Source organism: Heteronotia binoei, chromosome 19 (assembly GCF_032191835.1).
Source record: "Heteronotia binoei isolate CCM8104 ecotype False Entrance Well chromosome 19, APGP_CSIRO_Hbin_v1, whole genome shotgun sequence".
In the NCBI taxonomy this organism is placed as follows: Eukaryota; Metazoa; Chordata; class Lepidosauria; order Squamata; family Gekkonidae; genus Heteronotia; species Heteronotia binoei.
This window is the reverse complement of record NC_083241.1, coordinates 4,017,275-4,030,922: the sequence shown is the minus strand read 5'-3', so window position 1 is coordinate 4,030,922 and position 13,648 is coordinate 4,017,275. Positions and strand designations below refer to the sequence as shown.

The 13,648-nt window shown below is 50.6% G+C and overlaps 1 protein-coding gene across 1 annotated transcript in view; it reads left to right on the top strand.

Moving 5' to 3' along the window:
• Positions 1-13,648, top strand: part of MAP2K1 (mitogen-activated protein kinase kinase 1) — a 74,207-nt gene that overhangs the window by 21,329 nt on the left and 39,230 nt on the right. Inside the window, exons 2-3 of the mRNA XM_060259748.1 lie at positions 5,554-5,764; positions 10,614-10,760. Of these exons, the coding sequence (XP_060115731.1) occupies positions 5,554-5,764; positions 10,614-10,760 (358 nt within the window). The remainder of the gene's footprint in view (positions 1-5,553; positions 5,765-10,613; positions 10,761-13,648) is intronic.

Genomic DNA, 13,648 nt, shown 5'->3' with positions numbered 1-13,648 from the left:
CCACTTGCAGCTGCTGGAATGGCCTTGGATCAGCCAAAGCTCTTATAGGAGTTGTCCTTGAAAGGGCAGCTGCTGTAAGAGATCTCTCAGCCCCTCCTACCTCACAGGGTGTCTGTTGTGGGCGGGGTGGGGGGAAGGTAAAGGAGATTGTGACTGCTCTGAGACTCTGAAATTCAGAGAATAGGGTGGGATATAAATCCAGTTTCTCCTTTTCCTCCTCTTTGAAATAACCATTTGCTGCTCTCGGTTTCAGTTAGCTTCTCGGGTTTGATTTGGAGCTACCTGTGCGAATTCCGTTCTGTTTTTGTTTGAAACACACACGCACATTGAAGATGCTTTAAGAGACTAACGTGTACAGAAGCCTGGAACTTGTACAGTTGGTTCCAAACGTGTTTTCAATGAAAGTGAAGCTCTAAGAGCGTAGGAACTCCAACGCAGCAACACCCATTTCAGCACCTGCACACACACCTGTCACCTTTTGAAAGGTGGGAGGCTGTTCGTGGTATGATTTGCATGAAGAACTGTGATTAGAAAGACTTGGAGGAGGGAGAAAAAAATGGGGGAAAGCTGTGTTTCCTTCTTTTCTGCATGACAATTAAAGCAAGAAGGCGTCAAAGGAGTTGCTAATTACCTCTCAAGAAGATGATCCTGGAATTATAACAATAGCAGGTTAAAAAAATTCTTTGTTGCTAGGTCTCTTTTTTATTGCTCTGCTCACCACGTTGCTCCAAGAATTGCAGAGAGAAGCCACAATTTCGGGATCTGTTTAGTTAATTATCTGTTGTTGTGGGGGCTGCCCTCCAAATGCTTAGCAGTGCAAACCAGCATTGAGATGAATCGGCTGTTGCCAAAGTACAGGCACTCACAGTTTGCTTTGTTTTGTTTTTTTGAAAGAAGAAGATACTGGATTTATATCCCACCCTCCACTCCGAGTCTCAGAGCAGCTCACAATCTCCTTTACCTCCCCCCCCCTCCACAATAGACACCCTGTGAGGTGGGTGGGGCTGAGAGAGCTCTCCCAGAAGCTGTCCTTTCAAGGACAACTCCTACAAAAGCTATGGCTGACCCAAGGCCATTCCAGCAGCTGCAAGTGGAGGAGTGGGGAATCAAACCCGGTTCTCCCAGATGAGAGTCCAGGCACTTAACCATTCACCAAACTGGCTCTCTGAGTGGAAAATCAACTCTAGATAATCAGCTCATCGTCGCCATTGGGGATTTTTTTGTTTTAAACCTCAAAACCATCGAGGTATGTTTCTTGTACTTAGCAGGGTACAATGCCCTAGCCCTCCCCCTTCCAAGCAGCCATTTTCTCCAATGGAGCCGATCTCTGTTGTCTGGAGATCAGTTGTAATAGCAGTCTCCACTTGGAGACTAGCAACCTGAGCAACCACCCCACACTTAGGGTTGCCAATCCCCAGGTGGGGGCAGGGGATCCTCCACTTTGGAGGCCCTCCCCCCCCATTTCAGGGTTCTCGGAAAGCGAGGGGGGGAGGGAAATGTCTACTGAGCACTCTGTTATTCCCTATGGAGACTGATTCCCATAGGGCAGGGGTGGCCAACGGTAGCTCTCCAGACGTTTTTTGCCTTCAACTCCCATCAGCCCCAGCCATTGGCCATGCTGGCTGGGGCTGATGGGAGTTGTAGGCAAAAACATCTGGAGAGCTACCATTGGCCACCCCTGCCATAGGGTATAATGGAGAATTGATCCATGGGTAACTGGGGCTCTGGGGGGGAGCTGTTTTTTGAGGTAGAGGCAGCAAATTTGCAGCATAGTATCCGGTGCCTCTCTTCAAAATACCCTCCAAGTTTCAAAAATGTTGGACCAAGGGGTCTAATTCTATGAGCCCCCAAAGAAGGTGCCCCTATCCTTCATTATTTCCAAATAGAGGGAAGGCATTGAAAAGGTGTGCGGTCCCTTTAAATGTGATGGCCAGAACCCCTTTTGGACTTCAACCGTGCTTGCCACACCCTTGCTCCTGGCCCAACCCCCAAAGTCTCCTGACTCCACCCCCAGAATCCCCAGATATTTATTGAATTGGACTTGGCAACCATAGTACAATGCCGTACCGCTCACCCTCCCAAGCATCCGTTTTCTCCAATGAAGTTGTTCTCTGTTGTCTGGAGATCTCCAGGCCCCACTTGAAGACTGACAATCCTGGGCAACCAACCCACACTTTGCAAGATCGTGGAGCACATATGTTGCATGGTGCCCTCTTATGCATGGGATAGAGAAGGCACAGAAAGAAGTACTTTTCTCCCCCTTCTCACAATACAAGAACTCATGGACATTCAATGAAATTGCTGAGCAGTCGGTTTAGAAAGGATAAAAAGAAGTCCTTCCTTTTAACACGTGGAATTCACTGTCACAGGAAGTGGTGGTGGCTGCAAGTCTAGACGGCTTCAAGAGGGGATTGGATAAACATCTGGAGCAGAGGTCCATCAGTGGCTATTAGCCACAGTGTATTGTTGGAACTCTCTGTCTGGGGCAGGGATGCTCTGTCTTCTTGGTGCTTTGGGGAGGGGGCAACAGTGAGAGGGCTTCTAGTGTCCTGGCCCCACTGATGGAACTTCTGGTGGCACCTGGGTTTTTGGCCACTATGTGACAAAGAGTGTTGGGCTGGATGGGCCACTGGCCTGATCCAACATGGCTTCTCTTAGGTTCTTATGTTCTCCCAGAACCTGTGGAGTGTGGGAAATGGCACAACTCCTGAAGTGGAGTTCAGCAGACAAGCCCTCTGATCTTTTGCCAGAGAGGCTTCTGAGACCCTGGGCTGGCTGTCTCTTAGTGCATTCAACTAGCAGCAAGAACAGGGGAGGGGTGTTGGGGGAGTTCTGTGCCTCTTATGCTCCTTTCTCATCTGTCAGCTCCCAAGGCAGGAAGCATATAATCAGATTGCATTGAGGCTTGGCTCTTTACTGCAGAGCAATAATGCAGGCGTTCTGCCTGGCTTAATGATAGCCTGCTCTGATTTTTGTCTTCTGATTGTCTGGATAAAGACAAGAGGCAGAAGGCAGCTGTTTCTGCACTGGGTTTGTGTCTTTCTTTTAACCGGTGCTTCGGTTGTTTTTGTAGCAGGCGTGCGAGAGATCCTGCAGACTGCTGGCTTTTTGGTTTGCTTTTGATGCAGAGTTCTGATGGGGAGGGTGGCAATTCTTGTAGCCGCTAGCATGACTCTGTAACACAGGGGTGTCAAAAGTGTGGCCTGGGGGCCGAATCAGGCCCCTGAGCAACTGGCTGTCATCTGCTTCTGCCTCCCTCTCTCTTGCTTCCTTTTGCATCACAGCTTGCTTTGCAAGGCTTGTTCAATTGCGCAGCAGAGCTACAGAGCAAACCCTCTATTTTCTCTATTGGCTGAGGCTCCTCCCTTGGGGGGTAAGGGGGGTAAGGAGAGCTTGCTTTGCCAGGCTCTCTCAATTGCACAGCTTCTGAGCCAAGCCTCTCTTCCTTCTGTTGGCTGAGGCTCCTCCCCCTCTTGGTCCCCTAGGGGGAGGGAGGGAAAGAGCCAGAGCTTCCTTTGCCTAGTTCCCAGGATCCCATGGGAGAAATACAAAGAAAGCATCTTTGGAATACCTCAGGCTGAAAAAGAAAAGTTGAACGGTATTCCCAAGAGGCATGGCTTTTATTTTCTGTTGCACTCCAGTTGGTTAGCAAGGCACATATGTGGCAATTCATCTTGGGATCGCATTAAAGCTTTCTCTTCTCTCTCTCTCTCATATTATGAAGGTCTAGAACAGGGCTGGCCAAACTTGCTTAACTTAAGAGCCGCATGAAATAAACGTCAGATGTTTGAGAGCTGCAAGACAGGAAGGAAGGAAGGAAGGAAAGGCATGCAAATAGATGATGGAGGGAGTGGTGGAAAGGAAGCAACTTTAACTTTAAATGCATTCTCCAAGTCGGCCGATTGGGCAGTGGGGTCTTGGAGAGCCCCACAATGTGTGTGAAAGAGCCACATGTGGCTACAGAGCCACAGTTTGGCCACCCGTGGTCTAGATAATGCAAACCAGCAGCAGTTTTGGTGCTGGCAGAGGGCACCGTTTGACCCATCCAATGATTCCTGAACGATGAGCTCAGTAAGAGGGAATTGTCCCGAATGCAGAAAAATCAAGCATTTAAAAAAAACCCCACCACTTCCACTAGTTTAATAAAAGAGCATCTGCGAAAGACGGCTAGTCTGGATTCAAAGCTGCTCTCTCCTGTCCCTTTCGATTTAGCTTCTGGCTGATCCCCCCCACACACACACACACACTTCTTTGCATAAATAAAACAGAAGCAAGAAGGAGAAGCTTCTGTGCAGCGTTACATAATGGCCTGTGAATTGGCATAGATTCAGCGCCTGAAGTATGTACAGGAGCTGTCCAGGCTGTGGGGTGCCCTCCCAGCTGAATCCAAGCATGTTTTCTGCAGGGGTGATGGGGTGATTCATGGGCTGCAGTGACTCAGTGGATGGTGGCACTGAAATCAAGTCCGATGCAGTCCGGCAACTCCAAGGAGCCAAAGAGATGCTTTTTGATGTTGCGCTTTCTTGTGCATGTCCATGTTGTACTGAGAGCCAGTTTGGTGTAGTGGTGAAGTGCGCGGACTCTTATCTGGGAGAACCGGGTTTGATTCCCGACTCCTCCACTTGCAGCTGCTGGAATGGCCTTGGATCAGCCAGAGCTCTCTTATCTGGGAGAACCAGGTTTGATTCCCGACTCCTCCTCTTGCAGCTGCTGGAATGGCCTTGGGTCAGCCAGAGCTCTCTTATCTGGGAGAACCGGGTTTGATTCCCCACTCCTCCACTTGCAGCTGCTGGAATGGCCTTGGGTCAGCCATAGCTCTTGTAGGAGTTGTCCTTGAAAGGGCAGCTGCTGGGAGAGCCCTCTCAGCCCTACCCACCTCACAGGATGTCTTTTGTGGGGGGAGAAGATACAGGGGATTGTAAGCTGCTCTGAGTCTCTGATTCAGAGAGAAGGGTGGGATACAAATCTGCACTCTTCTTCTTCTTCTTCATTGGTTTTGACCAAGCTGCAGTTCTGTGGGAGTGGGTTGCGTGCTATCCAGCACAAGTTTCAGTTCTTGCTTGCGGAGCTGAAAATAGGTGCTTGAGAAGGTGTGAATAATGCCTGCTGAGGTTCTAGAAGTCCCAGAAGTGTGGCTGAACAACATTTCCCAAGGTTCTGGAGCATCATACAAATTCCTTGCGTAGCTGTTTGCTCTTCCACATTGCTAGCAGACACAGAAGGCATTATTCAGAAGAGTAACAACTGCTGAACAGAACACAGTTGGAGTACAGTGGTACCTTTAAGACCAACACAGTTTAATTCTGGGTCTAAGCTTTTGTGTGCACACACACTTCTTTGAACGTTTATATCCCAAATTAAATTTGGTTGGTCTTAATGGTGCCCCTGGACTCAAAACTTCAGACCAATATGGTTGCCCACCTGAATCAAACTGCTGAGAGAAATTATGTAAGTCTGCAGGGTTCTACTTTCCTTCACCCATAATTTGAAATCTTAGGAAACTTCGTTGAAGTTAACGGCTGCTTGTCTGCGTTCTCTTTCCTTGCTGCACAGGACAAATTTAGAAGCCCTGCAGAAGAAGTTGGAAGAACTCGAATTGGACGAACAGCAGCGGAAACGGCTCGAGGCCTTCCTCACGCAGAAGCAGAAAGTCGGGGAGCTGAAAGATGACGACTTCGAGAAGATCAGTGAGCTGGGCGCAGGGAACGGCGGGGTGGTCTTCAAAGTGTCTCACAAGCCTTCCGGCCTCATCATGGCAAGGAAGGTGAGCACTGTTACCTGATCTTACCTTTGGGTCGCATTGAGTTGACGTATCTGCCCGCTTCTAGGTGTTGCAAGCTTATCTAAGATCCTTTGTACCACAGTCCATGATTGGATGCCCCCCTCAAATTCTGTGCTGCTGCTACCCAATGCCCAGAAAATGCACCGATCTGATCAGGTTGTGGACCCTGAGAGCTGCAGGGCATACTGGCTTGGTTTGCCATCTCATGTGAGGAAGTACCCCAGTGCAAAAGTTTTTTATAATCTCATAGTTATGAACATAAGAGAAGCCATGTTGAATTAGGCCAGTGGCCCATCCATTCCAACACTCTGTGTCACACAGAGGCCAAGAAAACCCAAGTGCCACCAGGAGGTCCATCAGTGGGGCCAGGACATTAGAAGCCCTCACACTGTTTCCCCCCCAAGAACCAAGAATACAGAGCATCACTGCCCCAGACATAAGAACACAAGAGAAGCCATGTTGAATTAGGCCAATGGCCCATCCAGTCCAACACTCTGTGTCACACAGAGGCCAAAAAAACCCAGGTGCCATCCAGAGGTCCATCATTGCAACCAGAACACTAGAAGCCCTCCCACTGCTGCCCCCCAAACACTGAGAATACAGAGCATCACTGCCCCAGACGGAGAGTTCCATCTATACCTTGTGGCTAAGATCCACTGATGGACCTCTGCTCCATATGCTTATCCAATCCCCTCTTGAAGCTGTCTGTGCTTGTAGCTGCCGCCACCTCCAGTGGCAGTGAATTCCATGTTTTAATCCCCATTTGGGTGAAGAAGGACTTCTTTTTATCTGTTGTAGTTGTGTCCTGTATGCCTTTATGACATGTGATCTTTGGAGTAAGACCGATGTGTTGCCGTCGACCAGCCTGGTATAGTGGTTAGAGCAGGGCTCTCCAACGTTTTCAAGCCCTCAAGCAGCTTTGGAATCCTGACACGGTGGGGTGGGCACAGCCACAAAATGGCTGCCCCAGGAGGCAGCGACGCAGAGGGGCTACCACAGCTTGCATGTAGCCACACCACGAAGATCTTTGTGTGTGGCAGTTGCTGCCAAATCAACATTTAAAAAAATCTGCACGGCCAATCCAGTTTGCAATGGCCAGTTGCCCCATCTGGCTCCACTCACTTTCTGAAAACACTTGGCAGTCATCAAGAAAGTTGCTGGCCTGCATCGAACTAGGATCTGGAACACCCGTGCTGCTGTCCCCAGTCGACCATGGCAGCTGGCTGGGTGACCTTGGGCCAGTTATGCTTTCTCTGCCTAGCCTACCTCACAGAGTTGTTGTGAGGACAGAATAAAATGGAGGAGAAAATTCTTTTCTGAGTTGCTTGGAGAGCCAGCTTGGTGCATTGATTAAGAGTGGCAGACTCTAATGTGGAGAGCCGGGTTTGATCCCCTACATGTGCATCTGCCGGAGTGACCTTGGGTCAGTCACTGTTCTCCCAGAGCTCTTTTCTGAAGAGCCGCTCTCTCAGCCCCACCTGCCTCACAAGGTGTCTGTTGTGAGAGGAAGGGAAGAAGATTATAAGCCACTTTGAGACTCCGAGTGAAGGGTGGGGTATAAATCCAATAGCTGCCTCCTCCTCTATGTTGAGGAGAAAAGGTGAATTCATAAAAGTAAACAAATCAGCAGTCTCCGGCTCTGCTGAAATGACCCAGTGGACTTTGTCCCTGCTGTCGGTCATTTTACTTCCTAGATCCTGCCAGATCTGGCTGGTGTTTTGACCCGCATGCACTTGGCAGGCTGTGCAGCCATCATGAAATGTGGCACAGGCAGTGTTTCCTCTAAGTTGAGCTAGTGTGAGCCAGCTCACAGTTTCTTAGCCTCCAACTCGCACATTTTTGTCTTAGCCCAGGAAAAATAGCCCCAGAGTGAACTAATTGATGCAGGAGCTCACAACTTTCATGCCAGCAGCTCACAAAGTTGAATTTTTGCTCACAAAACTCCACAGCTTAGAGAGAGTATTGGACACTGGTACAGCCAGTTTGGTGTAGTGGTTAAGTGTGCAGACTCTTATCTGGGAGAACCGGGCTTGATTCCCCACTCCTCCACTTGCAGCCGCTGGAATGGCCTTGGGTCAGCCAGAGCTCTCTTATCTGGGAGAACTGGGTTTGATTCCCCCCTCCTCCACTTGCAGCTGCTGGAATGGCCTTGGGTCAGCCAGAGCTCTCTTATCTGGGAGAACCGGGTTTGATTCCCCACTCCTCCACTTGCAGCTGCTGGAATGGCCTTGGGTCAGCCAGAGCTCTCTTATCTGGGAGAACCGGGTTTGATTCCCCCCTCCTCCACTTGCAGCTGCTGGAATGGCCTTGGGTCAGCCATAGCTCTCTTATCTGGGAGAACCGGGTTTGATTCCCCGCTCCTCCACTTGCAGCTGCTGGAATGGTCTTGGGTCAGCCAGAGCTCTCTTATCTGGGAGAACCGGGTTTGATTCCCCACTCCTCCACTTGCAGCTGCTGGAATGGCCTTGGGTCAGCCAGAGCTCTCTTATCTGGGAGAACCGGGTTTGATTCCCCCCTCCTCCACTTGCAGCTGCTGGAATGGCCTTGGGTCAGCCATAGCTCTCTTATCTGGGAGAACCGGGTTTGATTCCCCGCTCCTCCACTTGCAGCTGCTGGAATGCTCTTGGGTCAGCCAGAGCTCTCTTATCTGGGAGAACCGGGTTTGATTCCCCCCTCCTCCACTTGCAGCTGCTGGAATGGCCTTGGGTCAGCCAGAGCTCTCTTATCTGGGAGAACCGGGTTTGATTCCCCACTCCTCCACTTGCAGCTGCTGGAATGGCCTTGGGTCAGCCAGAGCTCTCTTATCTGGGAGAACCGGGTTTGATTCCCCCCTCCTCCACTTGCAGCTGCTGGAATGGCCTTGGGTCAGCCAGAGCTCTCTTATCTGGGAGAACCGGGTTTGATTCCCCCCTCCTCCACTTGCAGCTGCTGGAATGGCCTTGGGTCAGCCAGAGCTCTCTTATCTGGAGAACCGGGTTTGATTCCCCACTCCTCCACTTGCAGCTGCTGGAATGGCCTTGGGTCAGCCAGAGCTCTCTTCTCTGGGAGAACCGGGTTTGATTCCCCGCTCCTCCACTTGCAGCTGCTGGAATGGCCTTGGGTCAGCCAGAGCTCTCTTCTCTGGGAGAACCGGGTTTGATTCCCCACTCCTCCACTTGCAGCTGCTGGAATGGCCTTGGGTCAGCCAGAGCTCTCTTATCTGGGAGAACCGGGTTTGATTCCCCACTCCTCCACTTGCAGCTGCTGGAATGGCCTTGGGTCAGCCAGAGCTCTCTTATCTGGGAGAACCGGGTTTGATTCCCCACTCCTCCACTTGCAGCTGCTGGAATGGCCTTGGGTCAGCCAGAGCTCTCTTATCTGGGAGAACCGGGTTTGATTCCCCACTCCTCCACTTGCAGCTGCTGGAATGGCCTTGGGTCAGCTAGAGCTCTCTTCTCTGGGAGAACCGGGTTTGATTCCCCACTCCTCCACTTGCAGCTGCTGTAATGGCCTTGGGTCAGCCAGAGCTCTCTTATCTGGGAGAACCGGGTTTGAGTCCCCACTCCTCCACTTGCAGCTGCTGGAATGGCCTTGGGTCAGCCAGAGCTCTCTTATCTGGGAGAACCGGGTTTGATTCCCCACTCCTCCTCTTGCAGCTGCTGGAATGGCCTTGGGTCAGCCAGAGCTCTCTTATCTGGGAGAACCGGATTTGATTCCCCACTCCCCCACTTGCACCTGCTGGAATGGCCTTGGGTCAGCCAGAGCTCTCTTATCTGGGAGAACCAGGTGTGATTCCCCACTCCTCCACTTGCAGCTGCTGGAATGGCCTTGGGTCAGCCATAGCTCCCTTATCTGGGAGAACCGGGTTGGATTCCCCACTCCTCCACTTACAGCTGCTGGAATGGCCTTGGGTCAGCCATAGCTCCCTTATCTGGGAGAACCGGGTTGGATTCCCCGCTCCTCCACTTGCAGCTGCTGGAATGGCCTTGGGTCAGCCATAGCTCCCTTATCTGGGAGAACCGGGTTGGATTCCCCACTCCTCCACTTACAGCTGCTGGAATGGCCTTGGGTCAGCCATAGCTCTCTTATCTGGGAGAACCTGGTTTGATTCCCCACTCCTCCACTTGCAGCTGCTGGAATGGCCTTGGGTCAGCCAGAGCTCTTTTATCTGGGAGAACCGGGTTGGATTCCCCGCTCCTCCACTTGCAGCTGCTGGAATGGCCTTGGGTCAGCCAGAGCTCTTTTATCTGGGAGAACCGGGTTGGATTCCCCACTCCTCCACTTGCAGCTGCTAGAATGGCCTTGGGTCAGTCAGAGCTCTCTTATCTGGGAGAACCGGGTTGGATTCCCCACTCCTCCACTTGCAGCTGCTGGAATGGCCTTGGGTCAGCCATAGCTCTCATAGAGGTTGTCCTTGAAAGGGCATCTTCTGGGAGAGCTCTCTCAGCCCCACCCAGCTCACAGGGTGTCTATTGTGAGGGAGGAAGGGAAAGGAGATTGTGAGCCGCTCTGAGACGCTGAGATTTGGAGTGGAGGCTGAGATATAAATCCAATATCATCATCATCATCACAATTGTGGCACCAACACATAGAAAGGTATTCACTGCAGGTTGTTGGGCTGTTCACAGAGGCTTGTAGATGTAGGCATTGATTGTGGAGAGAAATGCCAATTCTGGATTTCATCCCTTGTATTTTGCAATGTCCATCTCCAAAACTTCCTCTGAAACGCAGCCCTGCTGCTCTGGGTAGATTCTGTACCAGCACACCCTGCCCCTTTATCCAGGGTAAACTTTTTTTAAAAAAAATCCCATCAATCTGTGAAGGACATGATGTGAATTTTGTTGCTTTCTAGTTAATTCACCTGGAGATCAAGCCAGCGATTCGGAACCAGATCATCCGCGAACTGCAGGTCTTGCACGAGTGCAATTCTCCCTACATCGTGGGCTTCTACGGAGCGTTTTACAGTGATGGAGAAATCAGCATTTGCATGGAACACATGGTAAGGGGTGATGTCACATCCTGACATTTCCTTGGCAGACTTTTTACAGGGTGGTTTGCCATTGCCTTCCCCAGTCAACTCGGGCCCTGAGAACCTTCCCTGTTGAGCATTGCTCTTCGTTGGAGAGATGGTGTTAAGATCCTGAGAAAGGTGGTGAGGTTGAATAGTAATAATTGTGGGCTGTGAAAAAAGGTAAAGGTAATCCCCTGTGCAAGCAGCCAGTTATCTACTCAAGGGGTGACATCACTTCCTGACATTTTCTTGGCAGACTTTTTACAGGGTGGTTTGCCATTGCCTTCCCCAGTCATCTACACTTTCCCCCCAGCAAGCTGGGTAGTCATTTCACCGACCTCAGAAGGGTGGAAGGCTGAGTCAACCTTGAGCCAGCTACCTGAACTCAACTTCCGCCAGGATTGAACTCAGGTCATGAGCAGAGCTTGGACTGTAGTAGAAGAAGAATTGCAGATTTATACCCCGTCCTTCTTTCTGTATCAGAGGCTCAGAGCAAGCAGACAATCCGAACCTCAAGAGACATGTTCTGACTTGTCAGCTCTGGGACTATCCTCAAAGAAGGCTTCCAGTGTGATCAGGAAGCCGGCTTTATTGATAGATAGAACAGTAGCGACAAACGACGGTGTCAGAATTGGCTCACCTATGAGGTGGCCAATCTTATATACCCTATTTAGGACTGTTAGGTAGCCTGCAAAAACTACAGTGCAAAAAGCCCGCGTACAGCAATACAAATCAGTTCCCACCAACAACTCTCTCTCACCAGGCAGTGGGTAGTGGAGCTGTCTCTACCAAGAGATAAAGCGGCCTTGAAAGAGAAGAAGACTGCAGATTTATACCCCGCCCTTCTCTCTGAATCAGAGACTCAGAGCAGCTTACAATCCCCTGTATCTTCTCCCCCCACAACAGACACCCTGTGAGGTGGGTGGGGCTGAGAAGGCTCTCACAGCAGCTGCCCTTTCAAGGTCAACCTCTGCCAGAGCTCTGGCTATCCCAAGGCCATTCCAGCAGGTGCAAGTGGGGGAGTGCAGAATCAAAGCCGGTTCTCCCAGATAAGAGAGCTCTGGCTGACCCAAGGCCATTCCAGCAGCTTCCAGTGGAGGAGGGGGGAATCAAACCCGGTTCTCCCAGATAAGAGAGCTCTGGCTGACCCAAGGCCATGCCAGCAGGTGCAAGTGGAGGAGTGGGGAATCAAACCCGGTTCTCCCAGATAAGAGAGCTCTGGCTGACCCAAGGCCATTCCAGCAGCTGCAAGTGGAGGAGTGGGGAATCAAACCCGGTTCTCTCAGATAAGAGAGCTATGGCTGACCCAAGGCCATCCCAGCAGCTGCAAGTGGAGGAGGGGGGAATCAAACCCGGTTCTCTCAGATAAGAGAGCGCTGGCTGACCCAAGGCCATTCCAGCAGGTGCAAGTGGAGGAGTGGGGAATCAAACCCAGTTCTCCCAGATAAGAGAGCGCTGGCTGACCCAAGGCCATTCCAGCAGGTGCAAGTGGAGGAGTGGGGAATCAAACCCGGTTCTCCCAGATAAGAGTCGGCACACTTGGGTCTGTTCGAGTTGTTTTGGTATTCAAGCCAGGCTAGCCTAAATCTTGCCAAATCATAGAAGCTAAGCAGGGTCGACCCTGGTTAGTACTTGGACGGGAGACCACAAAGGAAGAAGTACTGTAGCTTTACCATTCTGCACCACAGGGCTTGCTGTGTGCCATGAAGTTGCAGCCAGTTCCTAGCAGCCCTATTGGCATGGTGTTGCAAGCAAGAGATGAACAGAGGTGGTTTGCCAAAGGGTTCCTCTGTGTAGCAACCCTGGTCTCCCTTTGTGGTCTCCCATCCAAGGACTAACCAAGGATGACCAAGGGGTCAAAGGATTACTGAAGGAGGACAGGGAAATGGCTGAGAAGCTGGATGCGTTTTTTGCCTCCGTCTTCACTGTGGAAGACGAGAAGTGTTTGCCTGCTCCAGAACCACTTCTATTGGAAGGGGTGTTGAAAGACCTGAGTCAGATTGAAGTGACAAGAGAGGAGGTCCTACAACTGATTGACGAATTAAAAACTAATACTCCACCAGGTCCGGATGGCATACATCCGAGAGTTCTGAAAGAACTCAAAGTTGAACTTGTGGATCTCCTGACAAAAATATGTAATCTTTCATTGAAATCTGCCTCCGTTCCTGAGGACTGGAAGGTAGCAAATGTCACCCCCATCTTTAAAAAGGGCTCCAGAGGAGATCCGGGAAACTACAGGCCAGTCAGTCTGACTTCAGTACCGGGAAAGTTGGTAGAAACCATTATCAAGGACAGAATGAGTAGGCACATTGATGAACACGAGTTATTGAAGAAGACTCAGCATGGGTTCTGTAAGGGAAGATCTTGCCTCACTAACCTGTTACATTTTTTGAGGGGGTGAACAAAGGAGACCCGATAGATATTGCTTACCTTGACTTCCAGAAAGCTTTTGATAAAGTTGCTCATCAAAGGCTCCTTAGTAAGCTCGAGAGTCATGGAGTAAAAGGACAGGTCCTCATGGATCAAAAACTGGCTAATTAATAGGAAGCAGAGAGTGAGTATAAATGGGCAGTCTTCGCAGTGGAAGACGGTAAGCAGTGGAGTGCCACAGGGTTCAATACTGGGTCCCATGCTCTTTAACTTGTTCATAAATGATTTGGAGTTGAGAGTAAGCAGTGAAGTGGCCAAGTTTGCAGATGTCACTAAATTGTTCAGGGTGGTGAGAACCAGAGAGGATTGTGAGGAACTCCAAAGGGATCTGTTGAGGCTGGGTGAGTGGGCGTCAACGTGGCAGATGAGGTTCAGTGTGGCCAAGTGCAAAGTAATGCACATTGGGGCCAAGAATCCTAGCTACAAATACAAGTTGATGGGGTGTT